The sequence below is a fragment of the Centruroides vittatus genome, unplaced genomic scaffold, assembly GCF_030686945.1.
Source record: "Centruroides vittatus isolate TY-2023 unplaced genomic scaffold, ASM3068694v2 contig_1381, whole genome shotgun sequence".
NCBI lineage: Eukaryota > Metazoa > Arthropoda > Arachnida > Scorpiones > Buthidae > Centruroides > Centruroides vittatus.
The window spans coordinates 498,941-514,165 of NW_027120867.1; the positions used below are offsets into that span (position 1 = coordinate 498,941).

A 15,225-nucleotide genomic window follows, 5' to 3' on the forward strand; every position below is an offset into this window, starting at 1 on the left:
AACGGTAAAACCCGGTACGTGACAAACGGAACTAAGTATAGTATACAAGTACGCGACTAGGCGGTAAATTCCGATACGGAGTTTACCGAAGGCAAATTCGGCATCTTAAACATGGCCACCAGATCTGCCACATGTACCCTTTTGTTCTTTGCGATAAGTTCCTTTTTTATCTCAATTATAACCTTTCTCTTAGACTTTGTTGCTTACACACACTTCTTGGATACCGTGGTTAATAAGTAAAAGTTATATTGCATATTTTTAACATTTATGAAATTTAACACATTAACAATAATGTGTGATTGTATTATTAGTTTAGAAGCTTATTTTAAACTTTTTATTTGGTTTTATTCAAACAAAATACAAAGTTGAAATGTCTTCAGGTAAAAGGCCTATCAGGCATATTATGCTTTGAGTTTTGGAAATGATAAAAATCTAAACAAACAATTAAAAAAAATTTGTAATGCATATGGGGAATCCTAAACTTTGAATATATCAAATGCAGTTTAAAAAGTTCTGTTCAGGAAATTTTGAACTAAAGAATACAAAACATACAGGATGCCTAAGAGCCATTGTCAAAGAAATTGTTAAAAGTTGATGACTAACACACAATATATATAATCAAATATACCAAAAGTAAAGTGAAAAAAAGCACTGAAAACATACAAGCATGACGAGAGTGTGAGGCGATTTGAGTGCACAACAGTTTATGTTTACACTTTGAGTGTAGTTTGAACTCTGAAATGAATTTTTGTCAAATTTACCATTCAAAATATGAGCTTCCAATGTACTTGAAAATCAAAGTTCTTAGACTATTTTCAAATTTTTAAAATTAATTTGAAATTTTCTCTAAAAATAATTTGCAAATTATTTTAAATAGGTTATGGGAGAAAAATATGTTCGTTTATATGATGAAGAAAATACTCCCATGCTTTATCCACATCCAAGTAAATTGCTTGATAATACCAGTCAGGTAATTATGTATAATTTACATATATAAGGGTCTTCCAAAAAGAATTACCATTTTAAATTATTGTAATGTACAGTACAATAAAGCATTGAAAAACTGTCGAAGCTTCATTTTACCCATTACAATTTTTTGATGTGTGCACACATCAAAAATTCTTAATGGGCTTGAGAAACCAATACTCAATTCTTCCTATGCTTGCTTCGGCACATCTGTTTGCTCTCCTTCCATAGCAGCCGCAATTCTACGGCTTCTGCACAATGATGAGTGATTCTGACTTTGCAAACTGCAAGACACAAAATGCCTTCTCTATTGCAGAGATGCCATTTTTATTTATGGCATTTTCTAGAGGTAATAGATAACAGGATATTTGAATGCACATAGGAAATGAAACTTGAATGGTTACTCTATCAAGTGGTGCACATTGCACACTTCTTACTGTAATTATGTTAATCATTATCTAAGACTGTAGCATTCATTTTGGAGGACCCTGTATTTATAGCTGTAATTTGCATTTGTATTTGTAAGTAGATTACTATTATTATTATATACACACAAATTTGTATTTTTGTGAATTTGAAGAACATAGTTATATGTGTAAAATATGCTGTTTTTATTTCTTAACGTTTAAAATTTAGCTAGTAAGATCTTCTTTTGCAAAGTAACATTTTCAATCATCATAAATACTCATCCTCTGGTGATATGTATTGAATTTTCTCTCTCAAAATATTAATTGGTAATTTGACTTCATTTATAAATAACAACAACTCAAAGCCCGATGCATATAATGAAATAACCAACGATTGTCTTAAGTATCGGGCTAAAAACTAGCTAATTAATATATACCTCGCTGGTTAATGCGTTAGCTGGCCGTGGATGTTGATGATGTCCCCAGCCAGTGCCGTTTTTAACCAAATAAGGTTATATCTAAATTAATATACCTCTGGAAGCGAGGACTTGCTCGGGGGTCGGGTGGCACAACTGGCAAGCAGAGGTCATGGGTTCGAGTCCTGCCCCGGGTCAGTTCTTTTATTCCAGAGGGTTCTGAATTTATTTAATAATTTATTTAAATTATAATTATTAATTTAGTTAAGAGATGGCACCTAAAATCTACCTCTAATGTCAAATTACTTTATATCAATCATTTAATTAGACAGTTTTTAGTCTGATATTTAAGGCAATATCGTTGGTTATTGATTTCATTTATTAGTGTTTCAAACTGTTTTTTTGAAGTAAGATTTTTGAAATGTAAAAATTCCAATGTTGTAATTAAAACTAGGTTTTATTATTAGGATTTCACCAACACCATAATACTAGTTCTAGATACTGTTATTAACCAAACATGTTTGACATGGTCAAGGCAAGTTGTTATTTTGTTTTTGTGCTCTTTATGTATGACATGTGTTTATTGTGACTGTTGTAAGGTTGTAATGTTTCTGGGTCTTTATACAGTGTATGTGGTATGCTGCATATGTTAGAAAGACTGGATAGGGTACCTATTGTGCCTATTCTCCACAGGTGTGATTTTGGACAAGTTTCAAGTTCAGTCACATCTCAGGTTTCAAATGCCTCCGATTATGAACAGTTCAGTTTACAAACAAAATTTTAAATGCCATGTTTGTCCCAGTTGCCAAACAAGCTACTAAGGAAGGTGATGTATTACGTTGACATAATCAAACAGCAAATGTAAGTTTGTGCCAAAAGCTTACAACCTGGTGTGTGTAGTCTTGACATTTATAGGAAATGCCACTTCATTCACATTTGTAAGCCTTATTACATTCTGTAGCTTTCATTTTTATTTTAAAAAGTTTTTTATGGCAACCATGCACTCTTTGTGATCGATTCACAGATCCATTATCCAATCGAATTATGTTGGAATAAATTCAATGTCTATAATGTTACTGGTTGTAATTGATGCTTATACTGTGAATGTGTTCATGAGTATCTAATAATGCTTGTATGTATTAATGAAAGATATCCACGAAGCTATATGCAACTTGCTGTTTGCTATATTTAAGTGTTATTTGTAGGATAAGGCTGCTGTTTATTCTTATATATAACAATTTTCTATGTTCTATAACAATGAGATGTATGAATTTGTCATGTAGTTGTCAATATGTGTCTGTCTGTCTTTCCAGTTTTGTGATAGTGGTGTAGTAGGTATGGATGATAAATACATTCATATCTTGAGTCTATTTCATCCATTAGCATGATTTTCCAACCTTTGTGATCAGTGTCTGGATTGGTGTTTGTGATTTGAGCCAGTGCTGCATTCACCATTAGTTGTCAAAGATGACTGTGGCAAATTTTTCAATTGTAAGCTTCTGCCTAATCTACAAACACAGACCTTGTTTATCTAGTGATGCTCAAATCTGTATTAAGATGAGAATATGCCACAACCATTTTTTTCCTCTCATAGAAGTGAAATTTTTTAAACTCTCTTTACCCTGTACATACAGAGGACTTTTTAATCAAGCCTATGTGGGTTCAGCCAGGTGGTGATACATCTGAGATGAATACCCTGAAACAACTCCTGGGGCATTTTGGCCCATCCAAATTCATTCCTGGGTCCCTCAGAGCAGTAGGCTGACATCTTAACTACTCAATCATCCTTCTGTCTCCACTTAAATCCATATGCTTTTACCTGGTTTTAGGTGTATATATATCAGCCTCCTGATATGGGAAATAGATGCTGTTTAGTACTGGATAGACTCTGGATCAGATGCTGCTTATGTGTTGCTCTGCTCATTTCATCCCTATAGACCAGTGTTTCTCAAACTTTTTTTGTCTGGTGGCACACTGAAATTATTAAATAAAATTCATGGCACCTTTATTATTATTATTTTTTACTTTATGGTTAGTAAAGGTATGAAGGATGAAAAGTTTTTGAAAAAGTAAGTAAGTTTATTTCCAAAGAACACAAAAACATTCAAAACAAAAGTTATTATTATAAAGATATCTGGTGATAAAATGAGCTCTCAATTTTTTATGATTTACTAGTGCTAATTCATTCCTTAGCTTTGCTACCAGTAACCACTTCTTGATCATTAGAATCTTCACGTTTTCTTTTTTTAATGGAAAAATTATTCACGATATTGAACGACATAATTCTACTCGCTGCAGGAACAGAAGAACAGACAACTAGTAACTAGTTCGTTTTTTTCCTAGTATTTACGTATTGCCAAGTGGCAACGTAACAAGATTAGTAGAAAAAACCAATATTCATTTTTTATAATTGTTTTAATTATTTATTTAATTTAATACTTTAATTCCATTATTTTAAGTAATTTTTAAATAAAAATTGCGGCACCCGCTCTGAGAACCACTGCTATAGACTATTGACACGGGTGGTCCTTCGAGCATGTTTTTATGGTTGGAACTATTAAGCCCTCTCACCTTGACAAGGTGGTGACTATCAAGAGAGTTTTTTAAAATAAATTTATTTATTTAAAATATCAAGAATCAAATAAGACACATTTTTGTTTATTACAGGTTGATGTTGAAAATCCAGATTTAAACAAGTTTCCAAAATTCAGCTCAGCTCAATATCAAGAATGTATCTTAAAAAGTGGAGAAGTTTTATACATCCCACGTAAATGTTGGCATTACGTTCGTTCCCTTTCTGTCAGTTTTTCAGTTAGTTTCTGGTGGCATTAATTCTATAACCGAGAATATTTAACTTTTACCAATTCTAAATATCATATTTACAAATTTTTATGTAAATATTCTATGCAGATATTCATGTTTATTACAATATTGTAATTTATTGTTTTATATTAAAACACAATGATTTCACTAGATACTAAGAGGGCAGCAAGCAGTTTGATTTTAATAATAAATATGTTCTTATATTTCCAGTTTTGTATAAATTTCACTCAGATTCATTAATACAAAATTTCACTGTTATAATTAATAGCAAATTCATATTCATCTTTAATATTTGTATGTCCGTAATACTACATATTTTGTAGATTCTAGATATTTTTAGCTATTCTTCTTAAAGTTTTTGGCATTGCAAGAAGCAGTTTCAAGCCTTTTTAACCATAATTGTCTCTCTTTACCCCAATAGGAATCTAACAGTACTAATTTGACATACATGTATCACATAAAATCCAAGAAATTGAACATAAGTATCACTTGACATTATTATATGTTATGTTGGTGAATAATCTCAAGGAATATGAGATAAACAAAGCTTAGAAGTAATTAAAACCGAGTTTATTTAATTATTTAAATATTTTTAGATGTGTGTAAGTTGGCATTTTTTGAAGTGATGTATTACAACTGTAGATGAAATTTTCTAATAAATTTTTCTATTACTGAGGTTTTATGGTATATTCAAAAGTAATTGTACAGTACCTTTTGTTGAAAAAGTGAAAATAATTCACAAAAAATTTGATGAGTTAGTAGGAAGACGTAAACGAGAATATTTCCTTGAAAATTTTCAGAATAAAAAATGACACCTGCATAAGGCCTAAACTGCAGAAATGCATATATTTTTTTGTGACAAAATTTTGTTACACAGTCGACACCCGGATAACTCGACACTCGTCAGTTATATAGTCAGTTTTTTGTGGTTCCGGCCGACTTACGTAGGCATTAATGTTATTAATGTTAAAAAACTTGTTTACTCGACGTCGTTTAACTCGTCACCATTGGATAAATCAGCATACTTTTTCTGTTTCACACTTTTTAGAATTCAGATAAGTCGACTCCTCTCCCGAAAAATGAGTTCACACCACACAGCTTTGTGTACGGTGTAAACTCGTTTTTTCAGGAGGGGAGTCGACTTATCGGACGTCGAAAAAGTATGTTGATTTATCCAGTGGTGACGAGTTAAACGACATCGAATAAACAGAGTTTTTTAACATTAATAACGTTAATGCCTACGTAAGTCGGCCGGGACCACAAAAAACTGACTAATTAATGTCGAGTTATGCGGAGTTAACTGTATTTCAAAAGGAAAAAAGTGTTTAATTGAAATATCAATTTATTTTTTCTTTGATGTGTGTAGCAAATTGAATTATTTGGTTGTTTGAAAATAGTTATTTATTGTAAACTTGGCTTTTGTCTAAATTTATATAAAAATTGTACAATAAACTGTAGAACCAAGATTTGACCAAAAAAAGTTCATAAAAAGATAGTCTGATGGTGTATAAATGTATTGTAGACGAATATTTGAATCTGTAGATTTCAATTTCCCCTGCATCTATACCTCTATAAATTTATACATGGTAGTTCTAGTAAATTACATTATATAAATGTCCAACAGTATCCTACAAGGAAAGCTTTGTTGGAGTAAAAGTTTCTGCCGTTTTACAGACTTTGACTACCATCATTCAGTAATCTGTAATTAGCCATTTTATTTGATTACTTGGTCTAATAATTAATTACATTATAAGCAATATTTAGCAATAATTAAAGAATAATTTCTCTGAACAAAAATGTTTCATATCACCGGTTTTCATAAACATAGTAAAAATTTAGTCAGTCAGCTAAAAATTTGTTGAAATTCATATTAATTTCCTGCGAATGTTGCCGGTAAAAGAGTGTTTTCGGAATTTTTACTAAATTCCGAAAACATTTAAAACAAGTTTATGGACATTCAAAATAAATAAGTTTAGTTCTAAAATTTATGTCTATCCTAAATGAATATGATATTAAGCTGAAAATATCTTAAAAAATGTAACTATTAATTTAATGTCTTCGTAGAAATGAAAAAATTTTACCAGATTAATTTCAATAATTTTTTTATTAATTATGTCATTCTATATAAGACATTTTCCTCTAAATATAAAAAAATTAAATCTGAATTGATTAACATTTTCATTTGAATACAAAGTTTCATAGTACTATTTATTGTTTCCATTATATTCTTCAGTAAAATATACTAATTAGCCTTTGTTATTGATTTTTCTTCACATTGAGATAAATGAACAAAGTTAGAAACAATGATTTTTAAGTAGTTAAAACAAAGTAATTTTGTAAACACACCATATATCTCCAATTCAGACGATGCATCCATTAATATGAACCACATAAAAACCCGCATATACCTATCTATATTCGGTTTATGACGTCTGACGTCACCTTCGGATCTCCGGGAACCCTTTCTATCTCTATATCCATATACCATTCCTCTTTAATCCCGTTTTCACTACGTGCTAACTTTACTCCGTCGTACCAAGTTTGCCTGGGTTTTCCTCTCTTTTCGGAATGTATTCCATTGACATTTTCGGGAGTCTCTTTTTACATTCCAAACCAAATAAGTTGTTTCCTCCATATATCTTCCAAAACGGTCTCCTTCAATCCAATTAGGTCTTTGATCTTCTCGTTAGTTATTCTTTCTCTTTTCAAGATTCTGCACAATCTTCTCAATGCATCCATTTCGACTGTTGTTACTTTTCTCTTCTCTTCCCCAGTCATTCTCCATGCTTCTGCTCCATATAATAGAATGTTTTTAACAATAGCATTATATATATCTAGTTATTTCTTCACCACCATATTCCATTTAATTTTTTAACTGCTCACTTACCTTGTGCTAATCTTGTATTAATTTCTAATACATCTCTTCCATCTTGATGAATTTGTATTTCAAGATGATTGTAATGCTCACATCCCTCAATCTTTTCTCCTTCCAGTTCCATGTCTGTTTTAGCCCCTCCTATGCTTAAATATTTTGTTTTACTCATGTTAATATATAAACCTCCTTTAAAATATTCCTCTTTTATTTTTCTTGTCATGTATTCCAGATCATCCTTACCTTCTGCCATTACCACCCTATCATTTGCAAATTGCAATGTAAATGTCGGCTTACCTTTAATATCTATTCCTATATTACAACATTTTTTTTCCATATTTTCAATACTCCTTCTACATAGATTTTAAATAAAGTTCGTGAGATACAACATCCCTGTCTTAGACTTTTTGAAACCATAAGTCCTTCTGATATATAATCATCATATCTATATGCTTTTCTGAAATTATTAGCTGAACGAAATTTGCATTGCAAGAGTAATTTCAGAGAAGCATATAGATATGATAATTATTTTTTCCCATGTTCTGAATATAATCATCCAAACTGATTGCTTTTACTTTTAGCAGACAGGGGATGAAACCAGGGCTACTCAAAGGTATTGCCTGGGGTGAAAATGGAGAAGAAAGATGATTTAGAGGAAAAGGCTGAAGATGAAATTATAAAGGAGGATAGGAAAGGGGATGAAACCGAAGTCCCAAGGGTGTCTGTATCGCTTTGATTTGAAACAATTTTAAAATACATATACGATAATTTGATAGGCAACTAGTGCAACAGAAGTACCCTGAGGTATGGGCATGCAATAACAACATATTCACAAAACCCCATTGCAAGCTGCAATGGGGTGACCGACAATGCCTTTGCAGACAGGGCAAATAACAGTACAACCAATAGAAGACAATTGATCCGTAAGAGAGCGCCCTTACCATAGGGTACATGAACAGATAATACAAAATATTGCAACTTGCAAATAGGGGAACCGACAAAGCCCATTAGTGGGCATAACAAGGAGTTTATATACAAATAGACATGCAACTCGCGTAACAGGAGCGCCCTAATGAATGGGCAAGTGAACGTAGTAACCACATAAAACACATTTCGGTTCTTCCATTTTAAGTCACAAAGACCCTGCATATGGCATTAACCAATTATATACATACAGTTGTTAACTATACAGCACGAATTAATGAAGTGCCCTATGCAAGGGTACGTGATAATTACTTACGTAAAACATTGTAACTGCAAACTGGAGTGCGAGTTTGTGCAAATCTTTGAACATAAGTTCATAGAAGGATGTGTCCAGGTCCTTACAGTGACCAGCTAAATCCCTCGTTGTGGTGTAAATGTTGGTTTAAATTGCTCCATTTTCAACACCAACCTTTCTGAAAAACCAGTTTGGAATGTGGTACTACTACACGATCAGGGTTGCAGGTTAAGTTAACTTTACCAAATCTGTGGCAATAATAAAATATGCCCCATAAAATATTTCCAGAGTGTAACCCTATGATAATTGATAATTCCTGAAACAGTAACTATATGTCAAATTATTAACTAGTTCTTCTGATTAACTGACTTATTCATATTAATTTCTCAATATGAAAAAAATTATTGTATTTTGCAAATATCAGAATTGATAAAAAGAATCTTACCTCACCGCATAACTAACATTTATTCAAGTAAGTTGTAGTTGTCACTGAAAACACTATGCCACAACACCTCGTTGCTGCCTAAGTATTGCCAACTTAACATGTACCAAAACAAAGATACGTACACTGAATTTTTAACTGCTGCATACTTTTACCCCGCTCTAAGGGTGTAACTATGCAGACGTGAGCAAGCGAGAAGAGGTAATGACAGAGGTGTTTCGTGCTCTCTGTTTTCGCTCTCATTTATTAGGACCACACAGACGAGAGCGTGAAACATTGTTACTCTTCTTTCCACATATTCTCGTTTGCTCGGAAGATTCGCTCGCTCACGTCTGCATAGTTGTACCCCAAGTCTTAAGAATGACAAAATTTATTGTAACAATGCATGTCAATTTTTTTTTGTATAGTTTTTAATACCAATTGTAATTTTGACCACATGTTTACACACATGAATTTTTTGTTATTTATTTATTGCATAATTTTCCCTTTTTACAATAGTAAAATAACCATTTAAGAGTTCCATTAACTATGTCAAAATAAAATATCGTTAGCGAAAATTAAATATATCTAGGTCTAAATTCAAGATATATGTAAGATGTCCCTCTGTATATATTGCAATAACTGTAAATTGTTCAAGTTGACCATGATTTTTAGCTCAAAATTCTCATTTAAGCTTAATTTTGCTTTCTATAAGTTGGTCCGTCAGTAGGATATTCCTAAAATACGAAAACAGTAAACAGTACTTGTATACAAAGCCAACTTGGGATGAAAAAGTATCATTTATTGACACTTCTTATAGATACTTAGAATATGCAGTAGTATTTTATACTAAAAAAAGTCTTTTACAAAATTTTCTGTCAGAAAAGAAACCTAAAAGGATATAGAAAAGTTTCTAAATTATTAGGTTTTGTTTTAGAAACATAAAAGAAACAAGAATATAATTGTTATTTTAAACACATCCCATTATGAATTCTTAAGTTGAAAATTTAACCTTCTAAATCTCCTATATATCTGAAATGTTCATTTCTTAGGTATCTGTTAATTACATAGCTTGAACGAAAAATAAATCTGTGAATCTGCATAGAATATTATCAAAGTAATTGTTAAATATAGTCAAATCTCATTTATATGTTTTTCAAAGGTATTGAGAAAAATATCATACAAATGAAACTTGGTTTCAGAGCAACTATAGTTGTCTCAAAAGTATATTGCAGCACAAATTAACACTGTAAACTGAATCTGTATATGAAAATCTTAACAAATAAGTTTCAATTTACAATATGTATAATAAATAAATTTGAACAACATATAAAAGGAAAAGTAAAATAGTATAATTAACTGTACCACTACAAGTTTTGTTTATCAATTGTGACATGTGACATCAATTGTCTCCTGCTAAAACTCCAATCGTATGAAAGCAGTTCATACCGATGGCAATAAGAAATGGGAAATCAAAAATTGATTTTTATTTGCTTAGTGAAATTGGTTCACAATACAAATGGGCACCTGCATGTTGGGGCACATGTTTCCCTTGTCTGGGTTGCCCCTTTCCTAATCTCTAAGAGGACTTCAAATTCCATTATCAACAAACAACAGAAAATTCGTAATTTCTAGCCTATTCCGCAAATATAAAAGAAACTGACAAACAATATTTTTCCATTGTTCCGTGCAATTTCGTCGTACGTCGATCGAAACTCGGCTGCGAAAATAAGGAACATTCCTCGTTTTCACAGGGCCAAGTTAGCCCCAATTGTAACCACTGCCGCTCTGACATTGAATCATAGTTTGAAGTTTCTTGCATAATGTTTGATGTCCTTTTTTTTATAGCTTGTGCTCCCCGTTTTGTAAAGTCTGTGGGCACCGCTAAATATAAAACATGGCAAGTGAAAATTTTCAACGTGTCGTCCAGCCGAGCAATTTACTAAATGGGAAAATTTGTTGGACGTGGCATCACTTTACACATTTGCTTTGGTTTGCTGTCGGTATGAACTAACTGAAGTGAATATATAATTTGCTTTTCCACTTGTTTAATAATCTGCTTTAAATTTTTTTCTTCCATTTTAAAATGAATAATGTACGAGTAAAAGATATTTTTTAGTAACCAGTAGAACTATAACATATGTTTTTCATTTATAACAAAAATGTTGTTATAATGGAGAAAAGTATTGTACGGAAAATATTTAATGTATGATCGAGAAATGTATAAACAGGATTTGGCTGTATTCGTATTCGTTTTTTTAATACTGTATGGTTTTAATGATGGTTATAAGTGCAATGGGATTATAATTGTAATCAAAACATGTTCTTGTCTCATATTTTAAAATAATATAAACAAAAATTGCAGTAATACTTCTTCTACATTGTAATCTGTTTTAAAGGAAAAGTAAATTGATTCTTAATTATTAGTATACTTTAGCTGTAATATTTACTCAACTAAGTTCTATTCTAAATATCTACTTGCAAGTTAGAAATGTGTCATTGGAAATGGACTATTGTACCACAGTACGTAAAGAAATAATGTACTGTAATTTAATTTTTACGGAAGATAATCATAAGCAGGCAGTTGTATCTAATCCTGTTAGCTAATTAACGTGCTATATTACTTTTTTAGCACGGTAAACTATCAATCATCTTTGTCCTTGTCAATTAAAAAAAATTTTTTAGTGCTTGTATTCATAGCCAAGGATCAAGAGTTAGGACTTAAAAAATATGCTAACTTCTAGCTCTGTCTTCACATAAGAGACTGTCCCCATCTACCAATCTGGTCGCTCTTCCTTTTTTTGTTTGTTAGGTCAATCTTACTACCGCCGGCTCTCGGGTCGTACGTACCGACCCAATGGCACTTTCCAACGCTCTTACGCAGATATTACGTTTGTAACAAACGATACTATTACTTTCGGTATACGAAGACGTTTAAGTTAATGATAATTGGCCAATATGTAACAATAATGGCCCATATTCACAAGTAATCATCAATAATTACTCTCTCCTCTGTAGCTACTTAATAAGTATAATTTTGTGGTTATCTTAAAAGATGATAAAATTGAGCATTCGTAAGATAATCGGTGTTCATTCCCTTGTTTGTTTCATTGTAATACCGAGTGTAAAATCTGTTATAATGGCATTTTCAAAGTATTTTCAGTAGATCGCAGAGTGACCTTATCATTTTTTTTGAAAATTAATTTTATGCCGTTTACTAAGAAAAAAGAAAACTTTCACATATATCTCACTCAAGCTACAAGATAGGTAATAGATTGTGCGCCAAAATATTTTGTCTAAGGTAATATTTACAGGAAAAGAAATGGATGATTTGCAGATCAATAACTTTAAGAACCATTGTGTTATAATATTGCACTTGTTAGCAATTTACATGGATAGAAATTTGTAAAACTTTTATCTGTAAATTAATTATTTAAACTGCATATTTTGATTATATATAATTATCTGTAAAAAATTTTTAAACAATTTATAAATTAAAATGTAGTTATACTTACTATTAAATGATTGTATCAAATTAAGTTATTAATATACTATTTGATTCATTATAATTTTATTTTATACAAAATAAAAATTTTCAAGATTTGTTTCAGTAAGAATTTTTTAATTATAAAGGAATCCTTTAAGTAAATTATTATTTCGAATGAAATTTGATTGTATAATGCAATAACAGTGGTTCTTCGGCCTTTTCCATTGCCCACAATTCTTGAAAATTTTTAAAATGCACTGTCACATCTCCCCGAAAAAAAAGTTAATAATCTTTTAAGGGAATAGCATTGTTCCATTTTCTTACATATACAGTCGACTCCGCATAAGTCGACACCCGGATAACTCGTCACTCTCGGTTGCGTAGCCAATTTTTTGTGGTCCCGGCCGACTTACATTGGCATTAATAACCTTAAAAAACTCGGTTTACTGGACGTCGTTTAACTCGTCACCACTGGATAAATCAACATACTTTTTCGACGTCCGATAAGTCGACTCCCCTCCTGAAAAAACGAGTTCACACCGTACAATAAGCTTATTGTACGGTGTGAACTCGTTTTTTCAGGAGAGGAGTCGACTTATCGGACGTCGAAAAAGTATGTTGATTTATCCAGTGGTGACGAGTTAAACGACGTCCAGTAAACCGAGTTTTTTAAGGTTATTAATGCCAATGTAAGTCGGCCGGGACCACAAAAAATGACTATGTAACCGACGAGTGACGAGTTATGCGGAGTCGACTGTATTTTAATCTAATATTAATTACAATTAATAAATTACAGTCAGTAAATGAGAACGGATGAATTTTAAGTTTTAAAATGAAGTCAAATTGTAAATTGTGAATAATTTTTGCATAGGAAATTTATAATGTAAGATAATAGAACTGAAGCCTCCTTCAAAAATTGTGAGCACACAAATAATCCACTCACTTTCCATGTCAACATAAAGTCCAAACTTATAGCATTGTTTGAATGCAACACCAAAAAATATCGGTACGAAAGAATACAAATACAGTGGTGCCTCATATAACGTACTTAATCCGTTCCAGGTGCACGTCCGTTATACGAAATGCATTTTCCCATAGAAATACATGTTAAAACATCTAATTCATTCCGCAACATAAAATAACTGTACTGAAATTGGCATAAAAACACTGAAATTATAATGATTTTGATCTGTTTTGTAGATATGTAGCTCAGATGAAACAGGACAAATGTGTTATATGTGCACTTTCACATTAACCATTATCAAAGTTGAAAAGTAAGTTATAAGAAAACTACATATCAGTATAAATACTGTCAATAGTCTTAACAACGTTAAACACACGTCAACGGATACTAAAAATATCTTCTCTACTCACCACGTCCGATCACCGGGAACAAACTATTCTCCACGGCAGAGACGACCTTTCTTTAGAGGCTACACCTCTGCCAACCTGCGGACATTTTAGACTGTTTTACATAATTTGGCAGAGGTGTAGCCTCTAAAGAAAGGGCGTCTCTGCCGTGAAGAATAGTTTGTTCCCGGCGATCGGACGTGGCGAGTAGAGAAGATATTTTTAGTATCCGTTTACGTGTGTTTAACATAGTTAGGGCTGGCGGACATACAGTATTATTTTACATGCAAAACTGTCAACAGTCATTTGATGCGGGTGGTCTGTGCCAGTTTTGCAAGTGTAGAAATACAAAATCTATAAACTTTTTGATAAACTTCAAATTATAGTTTTATACTGTAGGGTAGCAAGAATAATGAATTTTTTAAGAAATGTTTTATTATTAATTAGTAACAGGAATATAGTTTGTTATAGAGAGGTTTTAAAAAATATAAGTTCAAAGTCTTGCAATCCTTAAAAAAATGACAATCTTGGGTTAAGAATCACTGTTCTAAAAAATTATATTAATCGAATGTTCCAGAAAACTATATTTTACAGTTTTGATTCCATGTTTTGTTTCAGCTTAGATCAGAAGATCAGAATTTTATAATTAATGTTATACAAGGATCATGCCATAGGTGATCATTGATGAAGTAAGGTTGTACTTACCAAAGTACTTGTTTTTAGAGTTTCGAAGTTACTTGTGTTTTTAGAAGCCCTCTACAGTCTCCAGCCACAATTAACATCTGTGGCTAAATGTCTGGCAGGTATTGTATGCCAAACTATCATAGTGACTGAAAAAATAGTAGAAAATAGACACTGGAAATGGTTTAATGTTCCTCTGTGATTGTATGTGTTTAATATGAGGAAATTCTAACATTTTCAATCTGCTTAGGGGATTTTCAGGTCAGAACATTCCAAAATGGAATATGAGAAAAGGAACAACAATATACATTATTAGAAATGTATGTTGTTTGAATTTGTTGAATAACCAGAGAAACTTCACAAGTTCATCAAATTAGGCATATAGAGGTTATAACACACACACACAAATATTAATAAATTAATAAAAATAAACTAGAGATTAAAACAACATATATATGTACACCAAGACAGAATATGACATTTAAATACAGATCTATAATTTACATTCTTTTGTGGAGCCCATAATCTGTTTCAGTTTATCATTTGCCTGGCAAAATATATTCAATTGTATTAATTTCAAAAG

The 15,225-nt window shown here is 31.7% G+C and overlaps 2 protein-coding genes across 3 annotated transcripts in view; one reads left to right on the top strand and one right to left on the bottom strand.

Annotated features, from left to right (window-relative positions):
* The window catches only part of JMJD5 (Jumonji domain containing 5), a 40,652-nt gene extending 35,762 nt beyond the window's left edge, over positions 1 to 4,890 (top strand). For both annotated transcript variants that reach the window (XM_067289396.1, XM_067289395.1), the window contains exons 9-10: positions 878 to 970; positions 4,457 to 4,890. In XM_067289396.1, the coding sequence (XP_067145497.1) occupies positions 878 to 970; positions 4,457 to 4,621 (258 nt within the window). In that variant the 3' untranslated portion in view covers positions 4,622 to 4,890. The remainder of the gene's footprint in view (positions 1 to 877; positions 971 to 4,456) is intronic.
* Positions 4,891 to 7,213: 2,323 nt separating this feature from the next.
* Positions 7,214 to 7,737, bottom strand: LOC136990943 (uncharacterized). Its single transcript, XM_067289416.1, has 2 exons — positions 7,500 to 7,737; positions 7,214 to 7,404 (listed from the first exon to the last, which is right to left on the bottom strand). Exons 1-2 carry the CDS (start codon positions 7,735 to 7,737, stop codon positions 7,214 to 7,216), a joined length of 429 nt encoding a protein of 142 aa, XP_067145517.1.
* Between the last annotated feature and the right edge of the window lie 7,488 nt (positions 7,738 to 15,225).

Excerpts from the sequence above, each read along its gene's own strand:
- LOC136990943 (XM_067289416.1), bottom strand. The coding sequence starts at position 7,737 with ATGGCAGAAGGTAAGGATGATCTGGAATACATGACAAGAAAAATAAAA. Across the intron at positions 7,405-7,499 it reads TAATACAAGATTAGCACAAG|CAGAAGCATGGAGAATGACT; the intron begins GTAAGTGAGCAG and ends TATTATATGGAG.